Source organism: Zalophus californianus, chromosome 9 (genome assembly GCF_009762305.2).
Source record: "Zalophus californianus isolate mZalCal1 chromosome 9, mZalCal1.pri.v2, whole genome shotgun sequence".
Taxonomy (NCBI): Eukaryota; Metazoa; Chordata; class Mammalia; order Carnivora; family Otariidae; genus Zalophus; species Zalophus californianus.
Genome location: NC_045603.1, coordinates 40317412 through 40342492, shown reverse-complemented (window position 1 = coordinate 40342492; position 25081 = coordinate 40317412). Strand labels below are relative to the sequence as shown.

At 35.3% G+C, this 25081-nt stretch overlaps 1 protein-coding gene across 3 annotated transcripts in view; it reads left to right on the top strand.

The window, feature by feature from the left end:
- NAV3 (neuron navigator 3) overlaps positions 1-25081 on the top strand; it is a 351526-nt gene that overhangs the window by 99826 nt on the left and 226619 nt on the right. For all 3 annotated transcript variants that reach the window (XM_027594099.2, XM_027594098.2, XM_027594097.2), the window contains exons 2-3: positions 7779-7896; positions 8529-8581. In XM_027594099.2, the coding sequence (XP_027449900.1) occupies positions 7779-7896; positions 8529-8581 (171 nt within the window). The remainder of the gene's footprint in view (positions 1-7778; positions 7897-8528; positions 8582-25081) is intronic.

The window sequence follows — 25081 nt, the reverse complement described above, 5'->3', positions numbered from 1 at the left end:
ATTTTTAGTCAGTTTTTCTTTTATTGAGTTGTACAAGTTCTTTATATATTTGGGATATTAACCCCTTCTCAGATATTAATTTGCAAATATCTTTTCCTATTCATTAGGTTGACTTTTTATTTTGTTGACTTCCTTCACTGAGCAGAAGCTTTTTATTTTAGTGTAATCCCAATTGCTTATTTTTGCTTTTGCTCCCTTTGCCTGAAGAGACATATACATAAATATGTTGTTAAGGCCAATGGCATGAGATTACTGCCAATACTTTCTTCCAGGAGTTTTATGGTTTCAGGCCTCACAGTTAGGTCTTTAATCCATTTTGAGTTTATTTTTGTATATGATATGAGAAGGTGGTCCAGTTTCACTGTTTTGTATGTAGCTCTCCAATTTTCCCAGCACCATTTATTGAAGAGACTGTCTTCTCCCCATTGTATATTCTTGCCTCCTTTGTCATAGGTTAACTGACCATATAAACATGGGTATATTTCTGGGCCTTGTATCCTGTTCCCTTGATCTATGTGTCTTATTTTGTCCTGGTACCATATTGTTTTGATGACTGTAGTTTTGTAGCATATCTTGAAATCTGGAATTGTGATACCTCCAGCTTTGTTCTTCTTTCTTAAGATTTCTTTGACTATTTAGGATATTTTGTGGTCCTATAGAAATTTTGAGATTATATAATTTAGTTGTGTGAAAAATACTGTTGGTATTTTGATACAGATTACACTGAATCTGTAGATTGCTTTAGGTAGTAGAGACATTTTAACAATACAAATTCTTCCAGTTCACAAGCATGGTATATCTTTCCATTTGTTTGTGTCTTCTTCAATTTATTTTATCAATGTCTTAGGGTTTTCAGAGTGTAAGTCTCTCACCTCCTTGGTTAGATTTATTCTTAGATATTTTATTCCTTTTGGTGCAATTATACATAAGATTGAGAAACTCCATAATGGGCCAGCATTTTCCTTAATGTAAAAATGAAATAAACCAGCTGAGTTCAACCATTTACTTGGTGAATCTATTACATATTTTGTGACAATATCAATGTGACCAAAGGCTTTGAATGGGTTCACTTCATAATAATACCACATGGTCTTCAGTATTGAGATGTCTAGAAGGTTTGTAAGGGTCATGAGATTAGACTCCATGGATTTCTTGTTCATATCAGTTCCGTAACAGCAACTAAAGATTCAGTCTTTGATTGACTTTTTAAACTAACTAAAAACAGCATGTCTCATATCTATATTCCATGTCGTAATTTTCCAACCTCCTTTATCCAGTGTTGCATACATTCATGATTTTTTAAAATTTTATTATGTTATGTTAGTCACATACATCATTAGTTTTTGATGTAGTGAGCCACGATTCATTGGGTTTTTTTTTTTTGAGTCCTCAAATTGAGATGTACAAAATTACAGCTTTTAAAAATAATACATATGTAAGTTTACCTCCCAAACCTCTCATTATGTGCAGTAGCAGAAAATTTATTGCTCCCAGTGCAAAATAATTCAGTCACTTCTGATTTGAAGTTCAGTCTTTGAGGAAAATGCTCACTCAGTTCCAGATTCTTCACCTTCCCTTGTGCATCTTTTCTCCCTGGAATGATTGGTTCTGGGAAGGTTGGTAAGCATGGTTACTAATTATCATGGTGCCAGGGTGGGACATGTTGCATGGTTACTAGTGCCCACCAGCACCTGTCTGGTGAGTGCTGAAACTCACAATACTTGTCAGAACTGCATTATAACCTGTCCTCACATCTTTTTTTTTGCCCCCCTTTGTACTTTCCTGTATCAGATCTATGCATCCTTCCTGTCCTATTTCAATTGATCTCTAGGATAACTGGCTTCCTCTTTGATAATTCCACATGGTTCTCAGGGGATTAGAAAGAAAATGGATGCTCTTCTATATTGTTTTGGTAGACCTTGTACTTTGCAAGTCTGTTCTCAGGCCCAAATGATACTATGAAACTTAGCCCAGACAGTTGGCCTGTTAGGTCAACTCTCAGGACCTTGCCTTCCTTCAATTCTCCTCCCAGTAATAGTTTTCATCTTTGTGGGAAAATACTTATGTCACAGTCACACTTCCCTAATCTACCATTTATTTGTTAATTTTATGTATACTGCATTCTAAGATGTAGAAGCCTAGTTGTTGCCATTGAATTCCTTGGTTTTCAACACAATTTCTGTCCTTTATGGGTTAAAACATCCTATATGACTTCTCAAAGCCAATAATTTGAACATATCAGCTTTATAGGAATATATAGCTACTGCTTGAATGTTGGGAAAAAAACTCATTGTATAAATAAGTGCAGGGTTAAAACTAGCTCAGCTAATATTTAAAAAGCATTGGACAACATTTATAATATTTTCTAACCAGGTTATAGATTTGTATCTTTCTATTAAAATAGATTATTGACTTAAATGAAGTCTGCTTTTGCCCTACTACTTCTTTACATTTCTTTGATCATTTAACACTCATTAAAAATACTGTATTTCTTTGAAACAATTATAATATAATATAAAGATACACCTCATGTTTTAAGAGTAGTGCATACAATAACAAAAATAGTCATAATTATTTTTATATAACTGTTAGTTTACTTATACTCATCAAATACCAAATTAAATATTGGTTTAAAAGTTTAGGGGCAGTTTGCTGTGATATACAAAGGCTACGTGTTACATTGTCAATAGTAAAAAAAAAAAAAAAGAATACCATAAAAGTTTAGGACTTTGTGGAGAATCAAAGTAGATGTTCTTCTGATGTTGTTTTACTGTGACAATTTCACTGGACAGAAGCAGTATAGTCAGTTATATTGCTTTCTATTTGAACCCATTACTTTATAATGAGAAATAAGCATTCTAAGAGAAATATTATAAGAGCAAATGACTAAGCTGAGAGATCGTCACATCTTGCAACAGTTTTCCTTAGGTTAACTACATTTGGGCAGATAGCTAAGATTTAAGGATTTGAAAATTATAATAGTTCATAATATTAATAAACTCATTATAATATGAATGTAGTTTATATTAAAATAGTGAATAATAATGTTCAACATTTGACAAATACTTATTAAGTGAAAAGCTGTGTTCCAAAAGTATAAATTCATTCAATCCTCACAATAATCCCATTAGTAGGTAATACTCTTATTGCCATTTTACATATGACAAAAGCTCTGGCACTGAGAGAAAATACATGTTCAGTCAATTTCTACATGGATATTAAGTGACAGGGCAGAAATTCCAACAATATAAAATGTTCCTCAAAGAATGCATACTATTGCATAATAGGCCCTAAAATTCATGCTGATTAATATGAAATATAAATTATGCCATGGTACCTTTGATTTTTATCATATTTAATTACAGTAAAATAATTAATGTATATATGATTTTACCTGAACCTCTAAGTATCCTTTGGTAAGTGTAATCTCATTAATTTTTCAGAATTTCCAAAAATATAATTACCACATGAGATGACATTTACATTTATAATATTGGAGTTAAAACAGGTGAGGAAAACTGACTTCAGATATTTAGAGATAAATTATATTTAAAGCTTTAGCCAGGCCATGATGACTAAATATTAATTTATGATTAATTTGATATTGTGCCCAATTATATCAATTTGTTCACTAAAAACCTGTAGTTGTTACTTTGTAGCATAATCCTACAGAAATCATTACCACTCATTTTGTAGTTCATTCAAGTGAGGCTAAGAGGTTAAATATTGTGATTTTTGTGTGTGCATGTGTATGACAATGAACCAAAGGCAACTTTGGAGTTCAGATCCAAAATCTGGACATGATTTTACCATTCTGTTATATTTATTTGAATAGATTCTAATGTGACAGTTGACAAGGTTGTTTGTATCCTCTCTTATCAGAGCAGTACAGTAAGTTTACTGATGAGTTTTGCATATATTCATATACCGTGTGTCCTTTGCTTGAAGATTATCTCTTTAAAGATATACCTCATGTTTTCACTTTTTTCTCCAATTTATATATATATATAAAGTTTTAAAAGACAAAAATAAGTTTAAATATAATATTAAAATATATTTATAAGTTACTTTGTAATTGTTTCATGTTTCATCTAGATTATAACATCATTTTGAAAGGTACTGATTTGTTTGAAGGGCCTCAACTATCTTTTACACATATTAAGAAAGAGTAAGTAAAAGGACTTTTTTAAATGGAGATTTATTTTTGGTTTATTTATACAGTCTGAATTGATTTTGCTGGTTACAACTAAAGTCAGAGATTATAGTCTGAGCAGTTTCACCTATTAAAGATGCGAGACAAGTCAAAGCACTTAAGCTTGGGATTCCTCTGGAAGAAATCCTGGACCAAGTAAAAAACATTTTATGAGCTAAATCAGAGGCTTTTCCAGTCAGTCTTGAAGCCAACCAGCTGGCTTCCCATCTGTTTTCTCACCTAAGTTCCAGGAGCAATTTGGATAGAGGCTAAGACACTGTTGACATGCATTAGGAGAATGAAAGTATTCTTATTTTCATTTCTAATACATTCCATTCTGTGTGTCTTTGAATAAGTATTTTTTTTTTTGCATAATTTAATGCCTTCGTAAAACAAAATATTTGCAACGTAGAGCCTGATGGAGGTGAAGTCACAAGGGAGGCGTTGCAGACAGGAATGAGAACATGGCAACCTTAGGATTAGATTCATGGCTCTGAGTATGGATGGCAGACAGATCAGTGGCCGCAGTGAATCAGAAAGAAGGCAGGAGGAGTCAGAGACACGAGCAGTGTCAGAAGCAAGAAGTCCAGGGTGCCTAGGTAGATCATTCGGTTAAGTGTCTGCCTTCCGCTTGGGTCATGATCCCAAGGTCCTGGGATCGAGCCCCAGGTGAGGTTCCCTGCTCAGTGGGGAGTCTGCTTCTCCATCTCCCCCGCTTGTGCCCTCTCTAATAATAAGCAAAATCTTTTTTTAAAAAAAAGCAAGGAGTCCAATTTTTTTCAATCTTCTGCCAATCCTCTCAAAGTTTTTAACCTCTACAAAACAATAACCTTAATAAATATTTGTTGGAAAGCCTCCATAGCAAATAAAACTGATGCCATAATGATGATAATAAGAGCAGACATTTCTTCAGGGCTAACTCTGTGAGGGGCACCTGACAAGTGCTGTCTTATTTTGTCCTAACATGATCCTACAATGTAAGTAGTATTATCATGCTTATTTTTCAGATGGGTAAATTAAAGTTTAGAAAAGATAAGAAACTTGTCCAATGTCTTCCGGGGGGTGGGCCTCAAAGCCAGGTGTACTGACTCCAGAACTCATGTTCTTCATCTTTGTGGGGTGCTTTAAAATCGGTTAACTGGTCCTTATAACTTACTGCCTAAGGGGAAAAGGGCACAAATCAAGTCTGACTCAACCTAAAATTTCTAGTAGAAGGCCAAACAATTAATGCTATCATTTGAATGATGTATATATGACCAGAAAGTCCTCAATGTTTTAGATTCTGAACAGTATAAATCCTTGTAAAAATATATTTTTGTAGTGCAAAATAGAAAATGCAAGTAGAATAAAATTTTGAGGAAAATGATCCCCAAATAAGAGTATCTAGGAATCATGTTTCTGTTTTCTAATTTAGCAGTTATGCAAGTACCTTTTCTCACACTAATATCTTTGATATAAAGAGGATCATGAACATACGGAAAGGAGGTATAATACTGTTATCGCATATATTTTTCTAATGTAGTTGGATGCTTCCAATTATTTATAGTCTTTTAGGAAATTTAATCACCACCACATTGCATTAAGATGCCACTTTATATTTTCTAAACTGAAGAAGTACTTTCTTTGACTTCTCAGTTGTATTTTGGAATGTTTGTGCCTAGGATCCTTTTAAAAAAAATTCGCAGTGCCACTTTTAGGTTTTGGTTCTATAAAGATACTGGGGTGTAAATGTACAAAGATACATTTTAAGGATGTCTCTTACAACTTTAGATGCATTAGAAACATATTTAAACAAATTAAATATCTTTCAATAGGAGGATTGATATTATGTACAACATAACATCAAAAGTAGTGCGATAAATATAGGTAAAATGTTTATAGCAGTGCTATTAAAATATCGTTATGTAAAAAGTTGAGAAGCAGAGAATGATATGTGAAATTTGAGCCATATATGGTTAAAAATCCTATCATGTGTGTATGTATGTGAAGGTGTGTAATGTGGTGTCATGTGGTGAAGTGTGTAGGCATAGAACAAAATTCTAGAATTATTCATATCAAAGTATTCAAAAGTGAGTAGGGGTTGCAAGTTGTGGGGAAACTTTTACTTCTTAGTTTCTACACTTCTGATTTACTTTGTTTCATTTTCACAAAAAAATGCATTGGTTTCGTTAGCAGCAAAAAGTAATTTTTATAATTTGCTTGCCATTCAGTGCTTATGACTAAAAGATATAATTTACCTTTCCAGTCTAATGTGTCCTAATTTCAGGCTTGCTACCTTAATTACAAATTTTCCAACTGTGTCTTTGCTTCCTTTGCCATTCTGCCTTTCTTTATCTGGTCCTCTCTGTGGGGAAGGCCCTTCCCTTCACTCCTTTTTTTGTTTGTTTGTTTAAGATTTATTTATTTGAGAGAGAGAGAGCCGGCAGGCATGCAGGCACGTGGAGGGAGGGACAGAGGAAGAGAATCTTCAAGCAGATTCCCTGCTGAGCTCAGAGCCTGAGGAGGGGTTCTATCTCACAACCCAGAGATCAGGACCTGAGCTGAAACCAAGAGGCCGAGGCTTAACCGACTGAGCCACCCAGAATACCCTTCCCTTCACTTCTTGTGTCCAGGTTCCACTGTGCTTCTATAGCACATTTTTGTATGTGTATTTCTCAATCAGTTCCTCTCCTCCAATGTCATTTCAGATATTGTGTTCTTCTATTACATCATCTATCATAGTCTGCCTTGTTATAAACTTACTAATATATTCATAGGAGCCACCCATAAAACTGAACCATCTTAATGCGTATTTATTTCCTTATAATTAGATTACCTTAGAAGGTGTCTCATAACATTTGAAACATTAGTAGTGTTTTATTTTGTGAAAATTTTTAACAATCCCAGCTTTTCTTTATGTCCTAATTTACTATTGAAGAGTCACCTCTACTTTATGACAGATTGCCAACCTTGTGACTTATAATCCACTCCTCAATTCTCTGTTGTAATTTCTGTGTAATAACTGTATTTGCTTCCTCTATTTTCTTATATAAACACATTTCAAGAGGCTTAAATGGGAAATGACAGTCCAAATAAAATATCTTCGGCATTTGCAATTATTTCATAGAATGATGCCAAAATATTGTCACATACAGTATCTCACATGACAAATCTAATCAAGTATCAGAGAAACAGAAATGTTTATAATAGGTTCCTGTATAAATCAGTCCAGGTGGTTTCCTTTTACAAGGACAGGCAGAATTATTTTCAGGATGACAGAACCAGGGGGAAAGAGTGAAAACCCAAGTGATTTGCAAACAGGAGTTTCCTCAGTAGTCATCCGGGAAGGGAGTTTTGCTGTGTCACAAGTGACGAGTCCCTGGTTTTGAAAGAGTGTGAATCATCCTCCTTGAAACAGGAGGTAAGTGGGAGAGAGAGCCGTGTAAAATTATTTTACAACTATTTCCTTTTGAGCTATGACTTCTTAAACTGGACTGGAATGTGATCCAGAATAGCTTCCCTTTGAATCCAACATTTGTCTTAAGCATTTTTATTGTCTCTATTTTCTCTCACACCATCGTACTTCTTCTCTCCCTCTGTTCAACAGATTTATACTGACTGGGCCAACCACTACCTAGCAAAATCGGGCCACAAGCGGCTGATCAAGGATTTGCAGCAAGACATTGCAGATGGAGTCCTGCTAGCCGAAATCATCCAGATCATTGGTAAGACCTGCCCTCTGGGAAAAATCATGGAAGTTTCTGCCCCCACCCACCTTGGTCAAACACAATTTCAGTTGAATGCATAGGAACTCGGTCCATGAGTCTCTGAGATTCATGTAGCTCTCCCATGTTTTAATTAAAAATGTTTATGTGAGAATGTTTGAAAAAAGCAGTTTGGCTATACTTTTAAATGGCTAGAACTGGATCTTTACATACACTGAATTGTCAGAAATGAACGCTTCATTAAACCATATGTCTCCCATGTGTGCATTTCATTAGCTAGAGCAACTCATACACTCTGAGATTCCTTGAAACTGTATCCTGATCCAGCAGGGACAATTGTGAAAGGTTTCATGTCAGCAGTCATTTGGCACAGGCTAAAGAATTAGCAGCAACTTCCTTCTCACTCACTTTTTTTTTTTTTTTTGGCCTGATCTGTGCATATGGACTTGGCGGCTAACAAGTGTGTCCCCTCGTACACAGCTTGGGAGACAAGAGTGAATGTAGCAGCAGCATTGTGCTTGTTTTTTGTTTTTTGTTTTTTTGTTTTCTTAGTCTCCTTCTTTTGTGTTTCACGTCATTGCTTAAGCATGTCATTCTTTTTTTCTCTCTTTTATTTTATTTCTTGGCTTTAGCAAATGAAAAAGTTGAAGATATCAATGGATGTCCTAGGAGTCAATCTCAGATGGTAAGAATCATGTTTATTCTAAAATATAATGCTTATATTCACTTTTGATTAAACTACATTTGGAAATGGACTAGAAATTTCTTTTGCCTGCCTTCCTGCTTAAGAAACCATTTGGTCACATTCTCATATGTATTTCTTTGGGTGCAATTTATGAACAAGTGAGAGTATCAGCACAGTGGAATATGTGTAACTCCTGAATAACACATCTCCAGGTGTTTTCTCAGATCCTGACTTTCTGCTGTTGTTTTGATGTCTGAATAATTTAACACTGATTGTACTGGCAGTAAATCCCATTTCCAATTTTAAGTGGAGCCTTTTTGTCTGAACAACTGGTTTGAAAAACAGAACTTGCCATGTGCATCTTAAAATATATATAAGTGGTATTTTCTTTGTTCATAACAAAGTCCTGTGTAAACACATGGACTCTTCAGCACTTTTGGAAATAGCTCCAAAGGCATGCTGCCGGAAGTTTTCTGAGCAGTGACTGATCAAGAGATATGATTCATAGCCTTTTCCAGAAAGCTGTTGATCTCGAGGTCTGTGTCTTCCCGGGCCCTCTTTTTATCTTTACAACTGGTAAAGCTTAAAGTTTTGTAATAAAAAAAATAGACTGATAAACTGCTGAGATAAGAACTCACTGCTCTCTTAATTAAATAGCCACAACTTAATTTTAAGGACAACCTGAAGTACAAATGCCTTCATTGAAGTTATATCAGTGGATATAATCAGGAGTGATGACCAAAATCCATAAGATGAGGCTTCCTTCAAAACTCTTTTTAGCGCTGAATAGGCATTTTAAGTGAATGTGATGAGTGTTCTTAATTGTCAGAGATTGGAAGAATGAAAAAAAAGTGAACTCTTTTGATGTGCTGCCTTGCTTTACTTAAGGTCAGAAAACTGAAATCCAAAATAATAAAGACTGTATTCTTAAAGAGTGATTAACTAGCACATCTGGGGTGTGTGTGTGTGTATGTGTGCGTGTGATTAATAAAAACTCTAAGGAAATATTACAACGTCATAAACTCTGTAACTGTTGTGAAAAAAATCACCATAAAAAACAATTTTCTGTTAAATACTTCAATTTTAAGGAAATTTCTGATCTAATTATTCTGGGCACAAGTGTGACTCTCTGGAAATTAATTACACTTTTACTGAAAGTAATTATAATGCCTTCAGACCCTCCTAAAATAATAGCTGTGTGATACTGTAAAAGAGATGTAACCTCTCTGAGTCTCAGCTTTTTCATCTGTATAATGAGCCCTAATTAGGATATGATAATGACATATAATCATGGACATTCTTTACTACCTAAACTGATATGGAAATACATAATAGTGCTGTTACAAACTTTGTTAAGACACATTCATGAATTAACACCTGCTAAAAGATTTTTAGGACTTTATCTTAAAGAGCTCTGTAGTCCCTGAATATCATATATTATGTTTCTTAAACTCAACACTTGGTTTTGCTTTCATTACTTCAGTCATAAAGAAGTGCTGGATACTAAAACACATCTTCTCTGCTGTCATTCCAATTTGATTCTGATTACAGAGAGTCCAATAAACAGCCAAGATAATGCTTTATGACAGAAGGAAAAAAAAAAAAAAACCTCTCCAAAGCTCATAACTATGGATAGGAATTCAGTCCCTAGACATTTATCTGAAACATCTGTACCAAAGATTCTACAAATCTGTGAAAACATTCTCATGAGTATTAGACTCTGTTAATTTTTTATTACTTCCTACTCCTTATTAGCCCCCAAATGTCATGTAACATCTAGTATACATGTTATGTTAATATTTCTGCTTTTGATTAAAAAAAAAACACAGAAAAACCAAAGCCTAAGAAATGTAAATGCTATGAAAAAGGTAGTTTTTCCAGCCAAATAGTATTAGTTGGAATCTCATTGACTTTTGAGTAAAGAATGACTTGTATCCTCTCATTTTTTACATAAAAAAATGTATCTCATTTTTTCTGATGTGGTTGAATTTTGAATCTGAAATTGACATGCCCTCCATGTGTTGACTCAGAATAATACATATGACAAAAATGTAGCTTTTTTGGTTTAGTTATTTTTGCTTCTATTCTTAAGAACTGGGATTGATACTATATTATTAATGAATAAAAATCCCAGATTTTAACTGAGACAAGAAAGTAGAGGAAAGAGAATTATGAGAGAGCATGACTAGGATGAATTTCCTATATCTATTCCAAACAGGATGTTGCCTCTTTCTGTATTGCTTAACAACCAAGACAGTGAGTGCTATCGTTACTCACAGAACTGCTTTCACTACATTTTTTTTGTATATCTCATCCTTTGTGATCTTTGCTTGCTGTTTGTGTTTAATAACAAAAGGTAAGGTAAAACTAGGTATGCTACTGTTTCTAGTCACAAATTGTCTTTATTTAAATTTCAAATTTGATAACATTTATTAGACTGTTCTAAGCCTTTAAGAACATAGATTCTCTCATGGTATGAATCTATAATATATTAATAAATATTTTGATGAATAACAACCAGGTAATTCATATTGAGCCAATATTCGCTGAGCACCTGAGCTACAAAAGGTAAGGACATTTGAGGATCAGGGAGGCAAATATTGAAATAAATAATACCAACAGTGTTGCAGAGGCAAAAAGAAAAAGTACTGTGAAAGGAGTGAGCTTGGTGCATTCCAGCAACAGATAGAAGACCCCTGTGATTTGAGGACAGTGAGGTGTTTGGATGGGATGATGGAAGCCTGATCACATAGGGCCAAAGTAAGGAGTTTGTATGTCATTCTAAATTGGTTGGGGAGCGTTTGGAAGACTTTTAAAGCTGGACTGTGGCATGATCTGATGTAAATATTAAAAAAAAAATCACCCTAGGTGCTTTCTGGGAATTGTAGAATAGTTGTTAGTCTCCAGTTGGATGTGGGAGTTGAAGAATATAGGGAGTGTAAAATGGTCCCACATATTTGGCCTGGTAAGTTACCGTTAGACATGATTACTACAAAGGCTAAATGTAGAAGGGGGAGGATGACAAATTCATGTTTTGAAAGTGTTTGACCTATCCATTGGAACATCAAGTAGGAGGTGACTTCAGGCAATTAGGCATGTGTTCCTAAAGGTGACAAGTAAGGTATTAGAATATATCTGGTACATAGGTAATGACTGAAGCCATGGAAAAGGATGAGATCTCAGCAGAAGGCCCGTATAAAGTCAGGAGGGAAGAAATTTGAGGTTCTCACATAGGGGAATACCAATATGTAAGTGATGAGCAAAGGTGTAGAGTCAAAAAAAGGAAAGATTGATGAGTGAGCCCATCTTTAAGAGGGTAGATCCACCTATGTGGTGTGGATCCTTAGGATAGCTATGGTAGTTTAAACTGGAGTATTTGGACTAACCCAGTGAGATGGGGCAGAGCAAGATGAGCAGAATGTTGTAGATGTTGTCAGATGCTACTTAGCCTACTAGTTGGTGTGCTGGAACAAAGAAGTTGGTTCTAGCAATTGGACAGGCGTTAATGACCTTTATGCAAACATCTTCTATAGGATAACCATGTGTTATGGAGTAACAGAGGTGCACATACCCACCGAGTCTTGAATAATCTTTCTAGGAGTTTCCTGTTGAAGAGAAAAATAATATATATATATAGTTTGAGAGGGAGGAAGAGTGAAGAGAGATTTTGGAAGGGGGGGAAATAGGCAGAGAAAGTAGAGAGAGAGGAGGACCCCGGAGATTGCGGAGGCAAGAGATGATGCTAAATCCTAAAGGACGTGGCAAAGGAAGAGATTTGAAGTCTGTGTAGAAGATTTAATGTTGGAAAAGAAGGGGTACATTTTCCTTTGCTGACACAAGGGGATATTGATTGTGTGAGATGTGGGTATCTGAAAATGGATTAAATAGAAATTGAAGGAATTCATCAATAAGATAACTTCAGAGTATTAGAGAATAATGATATGCTTTTTGTCCATGGGATTCTCTCTATTACTTTATAGTATAAAGAAAAATTCAATTATGATATCTCAAAATAGGTGAAGAAAATTTAACAATAAATCTTTCAAATTACATGGGCCAAAGAACAAATGTTTAAGAGAAATATGAACTTAGCCTTGTACCAACTTATTAGCATAATTATTGAGATTTGATTCATATTTATTCTAAGTCTCAAAGTCATGGTTATCTTTCCTTGATAAGCTTGAGACTAAACTCATCCTGAAAAATGGAACTTAGTTTGAAGGAACTTATTCATCACTATATTTAACCTTACCCAAAGATGAAGTTACTGATATGTATCGCACCTGTTGAGTAATTTCTAGGTGGGTGGTTTCAGAATTCAAAATATATGCTGCATGCCACACTTTGGTGAGATTACACAAGGGAAATAAATTAGTAAACTATAAATACTAGGAATGTCCAGAATGCCCAGCAGATTAAAAATAGCAGAAAAATGCCCAACATGTATTTGAAATGCAGAGGCACAAGTGCTAGGTTCTTAGACAAAAATGTAAGATATGTGGAAGAAAAGTTATTGGGAAAACAAATTTTCTTTTATTTTAAAATAGACCATTACATTGAAGCATCTTCACAAATGGATAGAGGGATTAGGAAATTTATTTATGTGAAGGAAACCAAGATTTTGAACATACCGTAGAGTGGAGGATCTGACAAATGTGGTTCACAGCTCGTCCTTCCTTTTTGCTGGCTCCTCTCACGTCCTCACTGTCATGGCTCAATCCTTTTAGTTCTTTCTAACATATCACGTTGTTTAAAATTTGCTGATAGGAGGATTTGGGAAATACTTATGCTTCTTGCCCTTTTTTTATTCCTCAAAAGTAGAAAATTTGGTTTCATTCTCCCTTAATTCTCCATTTCTGAGTCCCACAGGGTTGTGACTTCCAGAATAATACCATTATGGATTTTATAAACATCTTTATTTCATTTCAGTAATTTTACACTTATCTGGACAGTGAAGCTGTTCTTCCTAGTAAAAGTATTTTATGCTTTTATCAGTATTCTGTCCTTTAAAGTTTTCTTTTAGCCACTGCTTGTAATTACTTCTCTTTTAAAGGATCTATTTAGGTAAGACAGAAGGTGAGGTTTCTGACCAAATAGAGAAGAGATAAAACATTGGAATGCTCTTAAAGGTTTAATAAAATCTTACAAATGGCACACTGCAGGATTCTAGCACTCTGACTCAGAGGAGTGGAATATTGCTAACTTAGTCCATTCACATGATCCCCTGCCATTTTTGAAACTGTTCATCTTCTGGAATGGCTAGAAAAAGATAGCTTAATGAAGACAAATGCTTTACTACAAATATAGCTCTGATCTCGAACGAAATGCTAAGTGGAAATTTCTACTTTGTAGTTTTCATCATAATTTCATTATTTTCATATAGGTCAAACTTTGGAAGAATAAGCATAAACTACTAACATCAAGAAATTTATACTTGTTATTAGAATATCACCCTGATGATTTTTAAAACTGAATTTGTCTCTAGAAGTTGCTCTGTATTACTAGCAAAGTTCAAATGAAGTAATTGAAATGATATGGAGACACTGAAAGGAAGTGTGTTAAGTTGAAAGGACAGTGGTCACTTGAATTCTAATTCAGACTGTGTGACCCAGGAAAAAGATTCAGGGAATGCTCAGTTTCTACTCATTTCTGCATTGAGGAAATTAGACCAGTGGAACTCTGACCTGCTAGATTGATTTAACAAAGCACCAAAGACCATGGTTTCTGTTCATGATTTTATCTTAGAGATATACTTGGGTTTTCACTCTTTATAGCCTTATAAAAGTATCTTTATAGTAAGGTGAAAAAGATCTTAAAATATATTAAGTCCAATTTACAAAGAAAAACAATAATATCAGGGGAATCATATTTTTATTGGAGTTGTCTGGTCTGCCATTAAGAAATTAAATAAATGTTGAAAATACAAGAATGCTTTTCTACATTATATTATAGAATAAATAGTTTAAATGTTCTCATGAGTATCAAATACTGGTTCATGCCATTAATAGGACAGATAGAAATTGAAATGAAGTAACTAATTTTGAATTGGATTCCAAATTCTGTGTAATTTTTTTCTTTCTTTTTGGAGAGCATATATATGTATTTTTTCTTTTATTTGAGGAAAATTAGTAAGCTTTATATATGCATGTATAAAAACCATTGTGAACCATAGTTAATATTTCAACTATATATTGGAGTATCAACCACTTTCTTAAACTTGTAGCATGTTCTTTATCCTGATATTTTTTAAAGATTTATTTATTTTAGAGAGAAAGAGAGAGCAAGGGGGAGCATGAGCAGGGGGAAGGGGGAGAGGAAGAGAGAGAATCTCCAGCAGACTCCCCACTGAGCACCGAAGCCAGCTCGCAGCCTCCTCACAGGGCTGATATCAGGACCCTGAGTTCACAAGCTGAGCCAAAATCAAGAGTTGGATGCTTAGCTGACTGAGCCACCCAGGTGCCCCTATCCTGATATATATTTTTTTATCCTGATATTCTGAACTTAATTGCTGTAAATTGTTTCCCACCACTAAGTCATATCCCAGTAAACACAAAGTACAGTCATACCTATTATTAGAAAGCATATTTTGTAACAATCCTTTCATAAATTTAGTTTTTATTACCCTCAATAATCTAATCTCTTTTAAAAGGACTTACTGCTCCATATTGTTCAACCTCTTTCTTGAAATTTCGTAGAAAATGACCACATATAATAATAAATGATAAAATATATAACAGAACACTTTTCAAAACCATAGTTTGGCAAATAATATACTAATATATGAGGCCATTTTAAATAAGAACTATGATATTCTTAGCTTAAAAACCTATGACAAATAATGTTATAAAAATTACTTCTATAAAAAGAGAAAAAGGAAATAGGGAGAATCTTGTTCATTTGATCTCAGTATAATCATTTGAAAAGTTTATCTTGGGTGAGATAAATTATTTGGAATATCAGGAGAAATGCCCAGGCTAGTTACTTTATGACACTATATTTAAATGATTTTAATGTAAATTGAGTTAAACTGATTCATCTAGATAGACACAGATAAAAATTCATGAAATGCCTTTGAAAAATCATATTGCCCACTTGATTTGTATTAGCCACGTTTCAAACATAACAAATAATAATTGTGAAATCATGTCATAGAAACCAAGTTGTAGATCACTCAACAACAATATCAGATTCACTTATTGATCCACTTTAATGATTGAATGTCAGCCATGTGTATCTGGTGCTGTGCTGGATGATTTGTTTGCATTTTTCGTTTAGCTTCACAGCAAACCTGCAAAGGAACAGGGTCTCACTGAGCCTGCCTATAGAAGAACCAATATTGGGTCTCATGTCTCTTTGAGGCTAAACCAAATTGCTTTTTTTTTCTTTTTTTCTTTTATTGTATTATGTTAATCACCTTACATTACATCATTAGTTTTTGATGTCGTGTTCCATGATTCATTGTTTGCGTAAAATACCCAGTGGCCCATGCAGTACGTGCCCTCTTTAATCTGCCCATCACCAGGCTAACCCATCCCCCCACCCCCCTCCCCTATAGAACCCTCAGTTTGTTTCTCAGAGTCCATCGTCTCTCATGGTTCGTCTCCCCCTCCGATTTCCCCTCCCTTCATTCTTCCCTTCCTGCTATCTTCTTCTTCTTCTTTTTTTTTTTTTTTAACATATAATGTATTATTTGTTTCAGAGGTACAGGTCTGTGATTCAACAGTCTTACACAATTCACAGTGCTCACCATAGCACATACCGTCCCCAATGTGTATCACCCAGCCACCTCATGCCTTCCACCCCCCACCACTCCAGCAACCCTCAGTTTGTTTCCTGAGATTCAGAATTCCTCATATCAGTGAGGTCATATGATACATGTCTTTCTCTGACTGACTTATTTTGCTCAGCACAATACCCTCCAGTTCCATCCACGTCGTTGCAAATGGCAAGATTTCATTCCTTTTGATGGCTGCATAATATTCCATTGTGTATATATACCACTTCTTCTTTATCCGTTCATCTATCAATGGACATCTTGGCTCTTTCCATAGTTTGGCTATTGTGGACATTGCTGCTATGAACATCGGGGTGCACATACCCCTTTGGATCACTACATTTGTATCTTTGGGGTAAATACCCAGTAGTGCAATTGCTGGGTCATAGGGTAGCTCTATTTTCAACTTTTTGAGGAACCTCCATACTGTTTTCCAGAGTGGCTGCACCAGCTTGCATTCCCACCAACAGTATAGGAGGGTTTCCCTTTCTCCGCATCCCTGCCAACATCTGTCGTTTCTTGACTTGTTAATTTTAGGCATTCTGACTGGTGTGAGGTGGTATCTCATTGAGGTTTTGATTTGGATTTCCCTGATGCTGAGCGATGTTGAGCACTTTTTCATGTGTCTGTTGGCCATTTGGATGTCTTCTTTGGAAAAATGTCTGTTCATGTCTTCTGCCCATTTCTTGGGTGTTGAGTTTGGTAAGTTCTTTATAGATTTTGGATACTTGCTCTTTATCTGATATGTCATTTGGAAATACCTTCTCCCATTCTGTCGGTTGTCTTTTGGTTTTGTTGACGTTTCCTTTGCTGTGCAAAAGCTTCTTATCTTGATGAAGTCCCAATAGTTCATTTTTGCCCTTGCTTCCCTTGTCTTTGGCGATGTTTCTAGGAAGAAGTTGCTGCGGCTGAGGTCAAAGAGGTTGCTCCTGTGTTCTCCTTTAGGATTTTGATGGACTCCTGTCTCACATTTAGGTCTTTCAACCATTTTGAGTCTATTTTTGTGTGTGCTGTAAGGAAATTTTCCAATTTCATTCTTCTGCAAGTGGCTATCCAATTTTCCCAAAACCATTTGTTGAAGAGACTGTCTTTTTTCCATTGGACATTCTTTCCTGCTTTGTCGAAGATTAGTTGACCATAGAGTTGAGGGTCCATTTCTGGGCTCTCTATTCTGTTCCATTGATCGATGTGTCTGTTTTTGTGCCAGTACCATACTGTCTTGATGATTACAGCTTTGTAATAGAGCTTCAAGTCTAGAATGTTGATGCCACTGGCTTTGCTTTTCTTTTTCAACATTCCTCTGGCTATTCAAGTTCTTTTCTGGTTCCATACAAATTTTAGGATTATTTGTTCCATTTCTTTGAAAAAAGTTGATGGTATTTTGATAGGGATTGCATTGAATGTGTAGATTGCTCTAGGTAGCATTGACATCTTCACAATATTTGTTCTTCCAATACATGAGCATGGAACATTTTTCCATTTCTTTGTCTTCCTCAATTTCTTTCATGAGTATTTTATAGTTTTCTGAGTACAGATTCTTTGTCTCTTTGGTTAGATTTATTCCTAGGTATCTTATGGTTTTGGGTGCAGTTGTGAATGGGATCGACTGCTTAATATCTCTTTCTTCTGTCTTGTTGTTGGTGTATAGAAATACCACTGATTTCTGTGCATTGCTTTTATATCCTGCCACTTTACTGAATTCCTGTATGAGTTCTAGCAGTTCTGGAGTGGAGTCTTTTGGGTTTTCCACATAAAGTATCATATCATCTGCAAAGAGTGAAAGTTTGACTTTTTTGCCGATCCGGATGCCTTTTATTTCTTTTTGTTGTCTGATTGCTGTGGCTAGAACTTCTAGTACTATGTTGAATAGCAGTAGTGATAGTGGACATCCCTGCCACATTCCTGACCTTAAGGGGAAAGCTCTGTTTTTCCTCATTGAGAATGATATTTGCTGTGGGTTTTTCATAGATGGCTTTTATGATATTGAGGTATGTACCCTCTATCCCTATACTCTGAAGAGTTGTGATCAAGAAATGCTTGTCAAATGCTTTTTCTGCATCTATTGAGAGGATCATTTGGTTCTTGTTCTTCTTTATTTTATTAAAGTATTGTATCACATTGATTGATTTACGGATGTTGAACCAACCTTGCAGCCCAGGGATAAATCCCACTTGGTCGTGGTGAATAATCCTCTTAATGTACTATGGAACCTATTGGCTAGTATTTTGGTGAGAATTTTTGCATCCATGTTCATCAAAGATAATGGTCTGTAATTCTCCTTTTTGATGGGGTCTTTATCTGGTTTTAGGATCAAGGTAGTGGTGGCCTCATAAAATGAGTTTGGAAGTTTTCCTTCCATTTCTATTTTTTGGAACCGTTCCAGAAGAGTAGGTATGATTTCTTCTTTAAATGTTTGGTAGAATGCCCCTGGGAAGCCATCTGGCCCTGGGCTTTTGTTTGTTGGGAGATTTTTGATGACTGCTTCAATTTCCTGATTGGTTATAGGTCTGTTCAGGTTTTCTATTTCTTCCTGGTTCACTTTTGGTAGTTGATACATCTCTAGGAATGTATCCATTTCTTCCAGATTGTCTAATTTGCTGGCATATAGTTGCTCATAATATGTTCTTGTAATTGTTTATATTTCTTTGGTGTTGGTTGTGATCTCCTCTTTCAGTTATGATTTTATTTATTTGGGTCATTTTTCTTCTTGATAAGTCTGGCCAGGGGTTTATTGATCTTATTAATTCTTTCAAAGAACCAGCTCTTAGTTTCGTTGATCTGTTCTACTGTTCTTTTGGTTTCGATTTCATTGATTTCTGCTCTGCTCTTTTTTATTTCTCTTCTCCTGCTGCGTTTAGGCTTTATTTGCTGTTCTTTCTGCAGCTCCTTTAGGTGTAGGGTTAGGTTGTGTATTTGAGACCTTTCTTGTTTCTTGAGAAAGGCTTGTATTGCTATATACTTTCCTCTTAGGACCACCTTTGCTGCATCCCAGAGATTTTGAACAGTTGTGTTTTCATTTTCATTTGTTTCCATGAATTTTTTTTAATTCTTCTCTAATTTCCTGGTTGACCCATTCATTCTTTAGTAGGATGCTCTTTAGCCTCCATGTATTTAAGTTCTTTCTGACTTTCCTCTTGTGATTGAGTTCTAGTTTCAAAGCACTGTGGTCTGAAAATATTCAGGGAATGATCCTAATCTTTTGGTACCGGTTGAGACCCGATTTGTGACCTAGGATGTGATCTATTCTGGAGAATGTTCCATGGGCACTAAAGAAGAATGTGTATTCTGTTGCTTTCGGATGGAATGTTCTGAATATATCTGTGAAGTCCATTTAGTCCAGTGTATCATTTAAAGTCTTTATTTCCTTGTTGATCTTTTGCTTAGATGATCTGTCCATTTCAGTGAGGGGGTGTTAAGGTCGATGTGTTTGTCTGTATTGTTGTCCATGCGTTTCTTTGCTTCTGTTATTGTACTGTTGTATTGTTATCAATGTGTTTCTTTGCTTTTGTTATTAATTGGCTTATATAATTGGCTGCTCCCACATTAGGGGCATAGATATTTACAATTGTTAGATCTTCTTGTTGGATAGACCCTTTAAGTAGGATATAGTGTCCTTCCTCATCTCTTATTATAGTCTTCGGTTTAAAATCTAATTTGTCTAATATAAGGAATGCCACCCCAGCTTTCTTTTTGTGTCCATTAGCATGGTAAATTTTTTCCACTCCCTCACTTTCAATCTGGAGGTGTCTTTGGGTCTGTAATGAGTCTCTTGCAGACAGCATATTGATGGGTCTTGTTTTTTTATCCAATCTGATACCCTGTGTCTTTTGATTAGGTCATTTAGCCCATTTACATTCAGGGTAACTATGGAAAGATATGAATTTAGTGGCATTGTATTGCTTATAAGGTGACTGTTACTGTATATTGTCTGTGTTCCTTTCTGGTCTATGTTACTTTTAGGCTCTTTTTTTGCTTAGAGGACTCCTTTCAATATTTCTTGTGGGGCTGGTTTCATGTTTGCAGATCCTTTAGTTTTTGTTTGTCCTGAAAGCCTTTTACTCTCCTATTTTCAATGACAGCCTAGCTTGATATGGTATTCTTGGCTGCATATTTTTCTCATTGAGTGCTCTGAATATATCATGCCAGTCCTTTCTGGTCTGCCAGGTCTCTATGGATAGGGTTGTTGCCAATCTAATGTTTCTACCATTGTAGGTTACAGATCTCTTGTCCTGAGCTGCTTTTAGGATTTTCTCTTTGTCTCTGAGACTCGTAAGTTTCACTATTAGATGTTGGGGTGTTGACTGTGGAAAATATTTTTTAATCCTCTTTCATAGATAAGGAAGCTGAGGCTTCAAGGGAGTAAAAACTTTCTTGATTTCTTATATTGTATAAATTGCATAAGTAGAATGCAAATCCAGTTTTACATGGCTGCAAAACTGTTAATTATTATACTCTCCTGCTTAATCAACTGACTCCTTGCAACTAACCACAGATCAACTCAGCACAAAAACAAACTGCAGTGAAACAAAATTACTATCTCCTCCCCCTCTCTCTATCCCACAACACAAAGTAACTTGAGATGGAAAAGGGAGAAGTGTGGCTTAGCATTGCAATGACATGAGGCACCTAAATTAAATTGTATATTTTACCCCCCCTCCCCAAAGTCTTAACAAATTGAAGCTCAGAGAGCAAGGTCTGGAAATCTGCATGCTCACAGATCCCAGCTCACTCTTAGCCTTGCTGGAGTTGTGATATCTACCGCTTTATAGACTAGATATTGTATTCATTACCTGTGGCTGCTGTGAAAGATTGTCACACACTTGGTGGCTTAAAACAAAAGTCTTAGTCTTTTGTTAGTCTCGCATGGTTCTGGAGTCTAGAAGTCTGAAATCAGTACCACAAAAGTCTCGCATGGTTCTGGAGTCTAGAAGTCTGAAATCAGTACCACAAAACCAAAGTCAAAGTATCCGTAGTTCTGTGCTCCCTTCAGAGATGGTGGGAGAAATCCGTTCCTCACCTGTTGTAGCTTCTGGTGACTGCCAGTATTCTTTGGCTTGTGGCCACATCAGCCATTCTATGTTAATATACTGGGTATTAAAGTGCATTGGATATTTGAGATTTAATTTAGAAGCATTTCAATCTCGTGGATTTAGAGTATGTATAGGACAAGTAGATTTTGCATACTATTTCTGTCTTTACCTTCCTACTACACAGTTTCGCCTTTACTTTCAACCAAATATTTATTGAGCACCTGTTTTATGCCAGGCACTGTATCCTATCTGCCTTTCAGTCATGTAGAAAGGTTGATTCAGAGCTTCAAAATGTCTGTCAGAATGTCTAAATTACAATGATAGCTTAGTGTGGCAGAGAGCAAGTTCATTGGAGACTGACAGGGTTGAATTTGAATTCTGGCTCTGCTATTTATTAATTGTGTAAATTTATTAAAAGTATGTTATATCTCTAAGTTTCTATTGAATGGAAGAAATATATAAAAATTTACTAGAGATGATGGTGAAGATGGAAAGGGTTTTACATTTGGAGTAAATAATATATGGGCTTAAAACTCTGCATGAACTCACTGTGCTAGGTTGTTGAGAAATGAAGGAAAAAGTAGCTTCCCAACCATTTTCCCTGCTTACATTCTTGACATGTAGTATAGGGTTTTTCCAAAAGCAGCTTGTTCACCTACTATGTTGTGAAGGTAATGTGTTAGAAATGACTTTGTTAAATGAAATACACTAAAGCATAATTTTGAAAAATCATAGAGCACTGCAGATAGTATGAGTAGAAATCAATGTGTGAAACTTTTAAGACTATCTATCAATAAATCTATGTATGAACTATGTGGTCATATAAAATAGATGTCTTCTAAGCAACACTGACCGTTTCTTTCTTTTGCATAATACACACCATTAGCTCCCTGGGCTTTGAGATCAAGCCCAGACTCCTCCCAGGGCCTGAAGGATGTTCCCCAGCCAGCCTCTGTCTATCAGATTCTGTGGCCTCATCTCCTGCCACTAGATTCTCCATATTTCAAGATTCTTGTTCCTGGCGTCCTTCCTGGTGATCTCACCTCCCACTTTGGATCTTGAAACTGATTGAAAGTTATCAGCTTTTAGAGTAGCCTTTTTTCACATTGATAAACAATGAAGTTGTGAAGAAAGATTTAGGTGAGATTCACCTTCAACATTCTGAATTCTTTGCCAGTCCCTTAACTTCGGATGTTTCTCAACCATGACTAGTTCACATAGTGCTCCTTCCATGGATTCATCTTACTTCACATCCTCTTATTTGGTTAACTCTTCATAACCTTTCAGGGACTAGCTCAAGCTTCCTTTGAAAGAGAAAAATGTGGGGGTAAATTATGTAGGCTCTGGTTTTAATATATTCTTTCTGTGTGACCTTGAGCATATCAATTTAATTCTCTGATCAACATCTTTCTTATTTTAAGAAAGTATAGTAATGGCAACCTCAGATGAAAATATCTTCGTAACTGTTAGATAAGTCTTAGTCACCAAAAACTTTCTCATTTCCTAGTTATTTGACCTCTAGTCCAAAATAGACCCTTCTTCATGCTTCTCCAGGAGTCTGTGTTTCTCAGACCATAACATTTCTTGCACTACATTAAAAATATCTCTCTGTCTTATAAAACTATTTATTTTTAAGGACTTGGACATGTTCAATGACCAACTAAACTAATTGTTGAATGAGTGAAGGAAAACTAAAATTAAGAATTTTAATCAATGCAAAAATACTCTGCATTTTTAAAGATCTCCAGATGAATGTATATCTGATTAAAATCTTAGGCTAAAAGTTATATTACTATTTGAATTCTATGATAGGATGGGGGTTCACTCAAACTGAGCAATTTTACCTCTTTATTTTGGTTGAAATCACATTTATTTAATTAATTTATATAGTGTCACTACCAGTACACATTTATAATGAAAAAATAGGACATGCAGTTAGTCAAAAATAGCACGAGTCACAAGAGAATCGACCATAGAGATAACAAAAGTTAAATTTGGTTCATATTCTTCTAGACATTCTCTATGTATGATTCATAACCTCATTATCTAGCACGTCAGGCATGCCCTAACCAGGATGCATTGCATCTGTAAAGAGAACTCAGACTTTGAAGTATTATATAACTGCTACCTGGTTTACATTTATTTCACTTTTTATACTGCAGTGGTTTCAGAATCCAAGGGGCAACAAAGGCTTTTCAATTCTAGGTCAAATTCAGCTCTGTAAACATTACTGCAGAAAGCGAAGACTGGGATGATCTATTCTCAAACATCTTTATGAGCAATCTTGCTCTTGGTTGCTCTGATAGGCATGCCCAGCCCTCCTTCTGACACTTGTCTACCTTATCAAAGTCAGACATAGCCTTCAAGTTTAAATGATTCTCCTCTGATGCTTTTTCCAGATGTGTAGTGAAAATTGGTAAGTCCATTCTCTCTCTGGCCATGAAGTATTGTTTATAAATCTTTTCTAGAATTTATCCTATTGTGCCTTGTGTGATGGTGATTTATCAGTGTTTTTTGTCTCCAGCTATTTTATAAGCTCACAAAGCCCAAGACTTTATAATTCATTTTTTATATCCCTTCACTGTCTAGCAGAGCTCTTTGCATGTAATACACAGTAGTTGCTGAATGAATTTATCGTTCATTGTTAAATGTTGGTGCCATGGTTTAGACTTAATCACAAACTATAAGGTTCATATTAATCATACCCGGATATTTAGGACCTAAGTATAGTTTTCTTTAAGTATCCATAAGTAAAAGTGAAAGAAACATGTGAACAGACAAGGTATAACTTCGTTAATACTGTGAAAGATGCCTCTAGTCACACTCTCCGAAATAGGTTATACCAGTTTTGTAGTAAAAATACTAAAAGGCTAGGTGTCATAAAACATGCAACTTAAAGGGTATGAGTTCAATAAAGAACTATTTAATTAAAAATTCTACAATTTTGGGGGGCACCTGGGTGGCTCAGTCATTAAGCGTCTGCCTTTGGCTCAGGTCATGATCCCAGGGTCCTGGGATCAAGCCCCACATAGGGCTCCCTGCTCCGCGGAGAGCCTGCTTCTCCCTCTCCCACTCCCCCTGCTTGTTGTGTTCCCTCTCTCGCTGTCTCTCTCTCTGTCAAATAAATAAATAAAATCTTTTAAAAAATAAAAATTCTACAATTTTTGGAATAGTTTATTCAACAATGAGATGAATAAATACAAATATTTCCAGTATATCCTCTATGTTTAATATGTTGAGAATGTATATTGACCTTCAGGTTTAAAAAACTTTGAAGGCACAAATACAATGATGACTGTCTTGAGTTTTAATAAGTGAAGATAATGAAAACACTTATTTTCCTTGTCCGAAACCCAATTTGTGATTTACCAATATACATGCTTATATTTAGCAAGTTCATAAGGATCAGGATGAAAGTACAATTATGAAATTAGACAACAAAATTTCTGTTTTGAAAATGCCTTTCATTTTTCATGGGAGTGTGGAAAATATTAGAAACGAGTCAATGCTCTTTAGAAAATATGAGGATAATGGCTATGTCTTGAAATTTATATCTGGAGTTCTGAGCATAATTCCACGCATAAAATAAATTTAATAAATGCTTGATGAATGAATAATTGAAGGATTTGATTTTATAAGACATAAACAAAGTTAAAATGGTAGTGCTCCAAAATACTAATATTAATTATACAAATA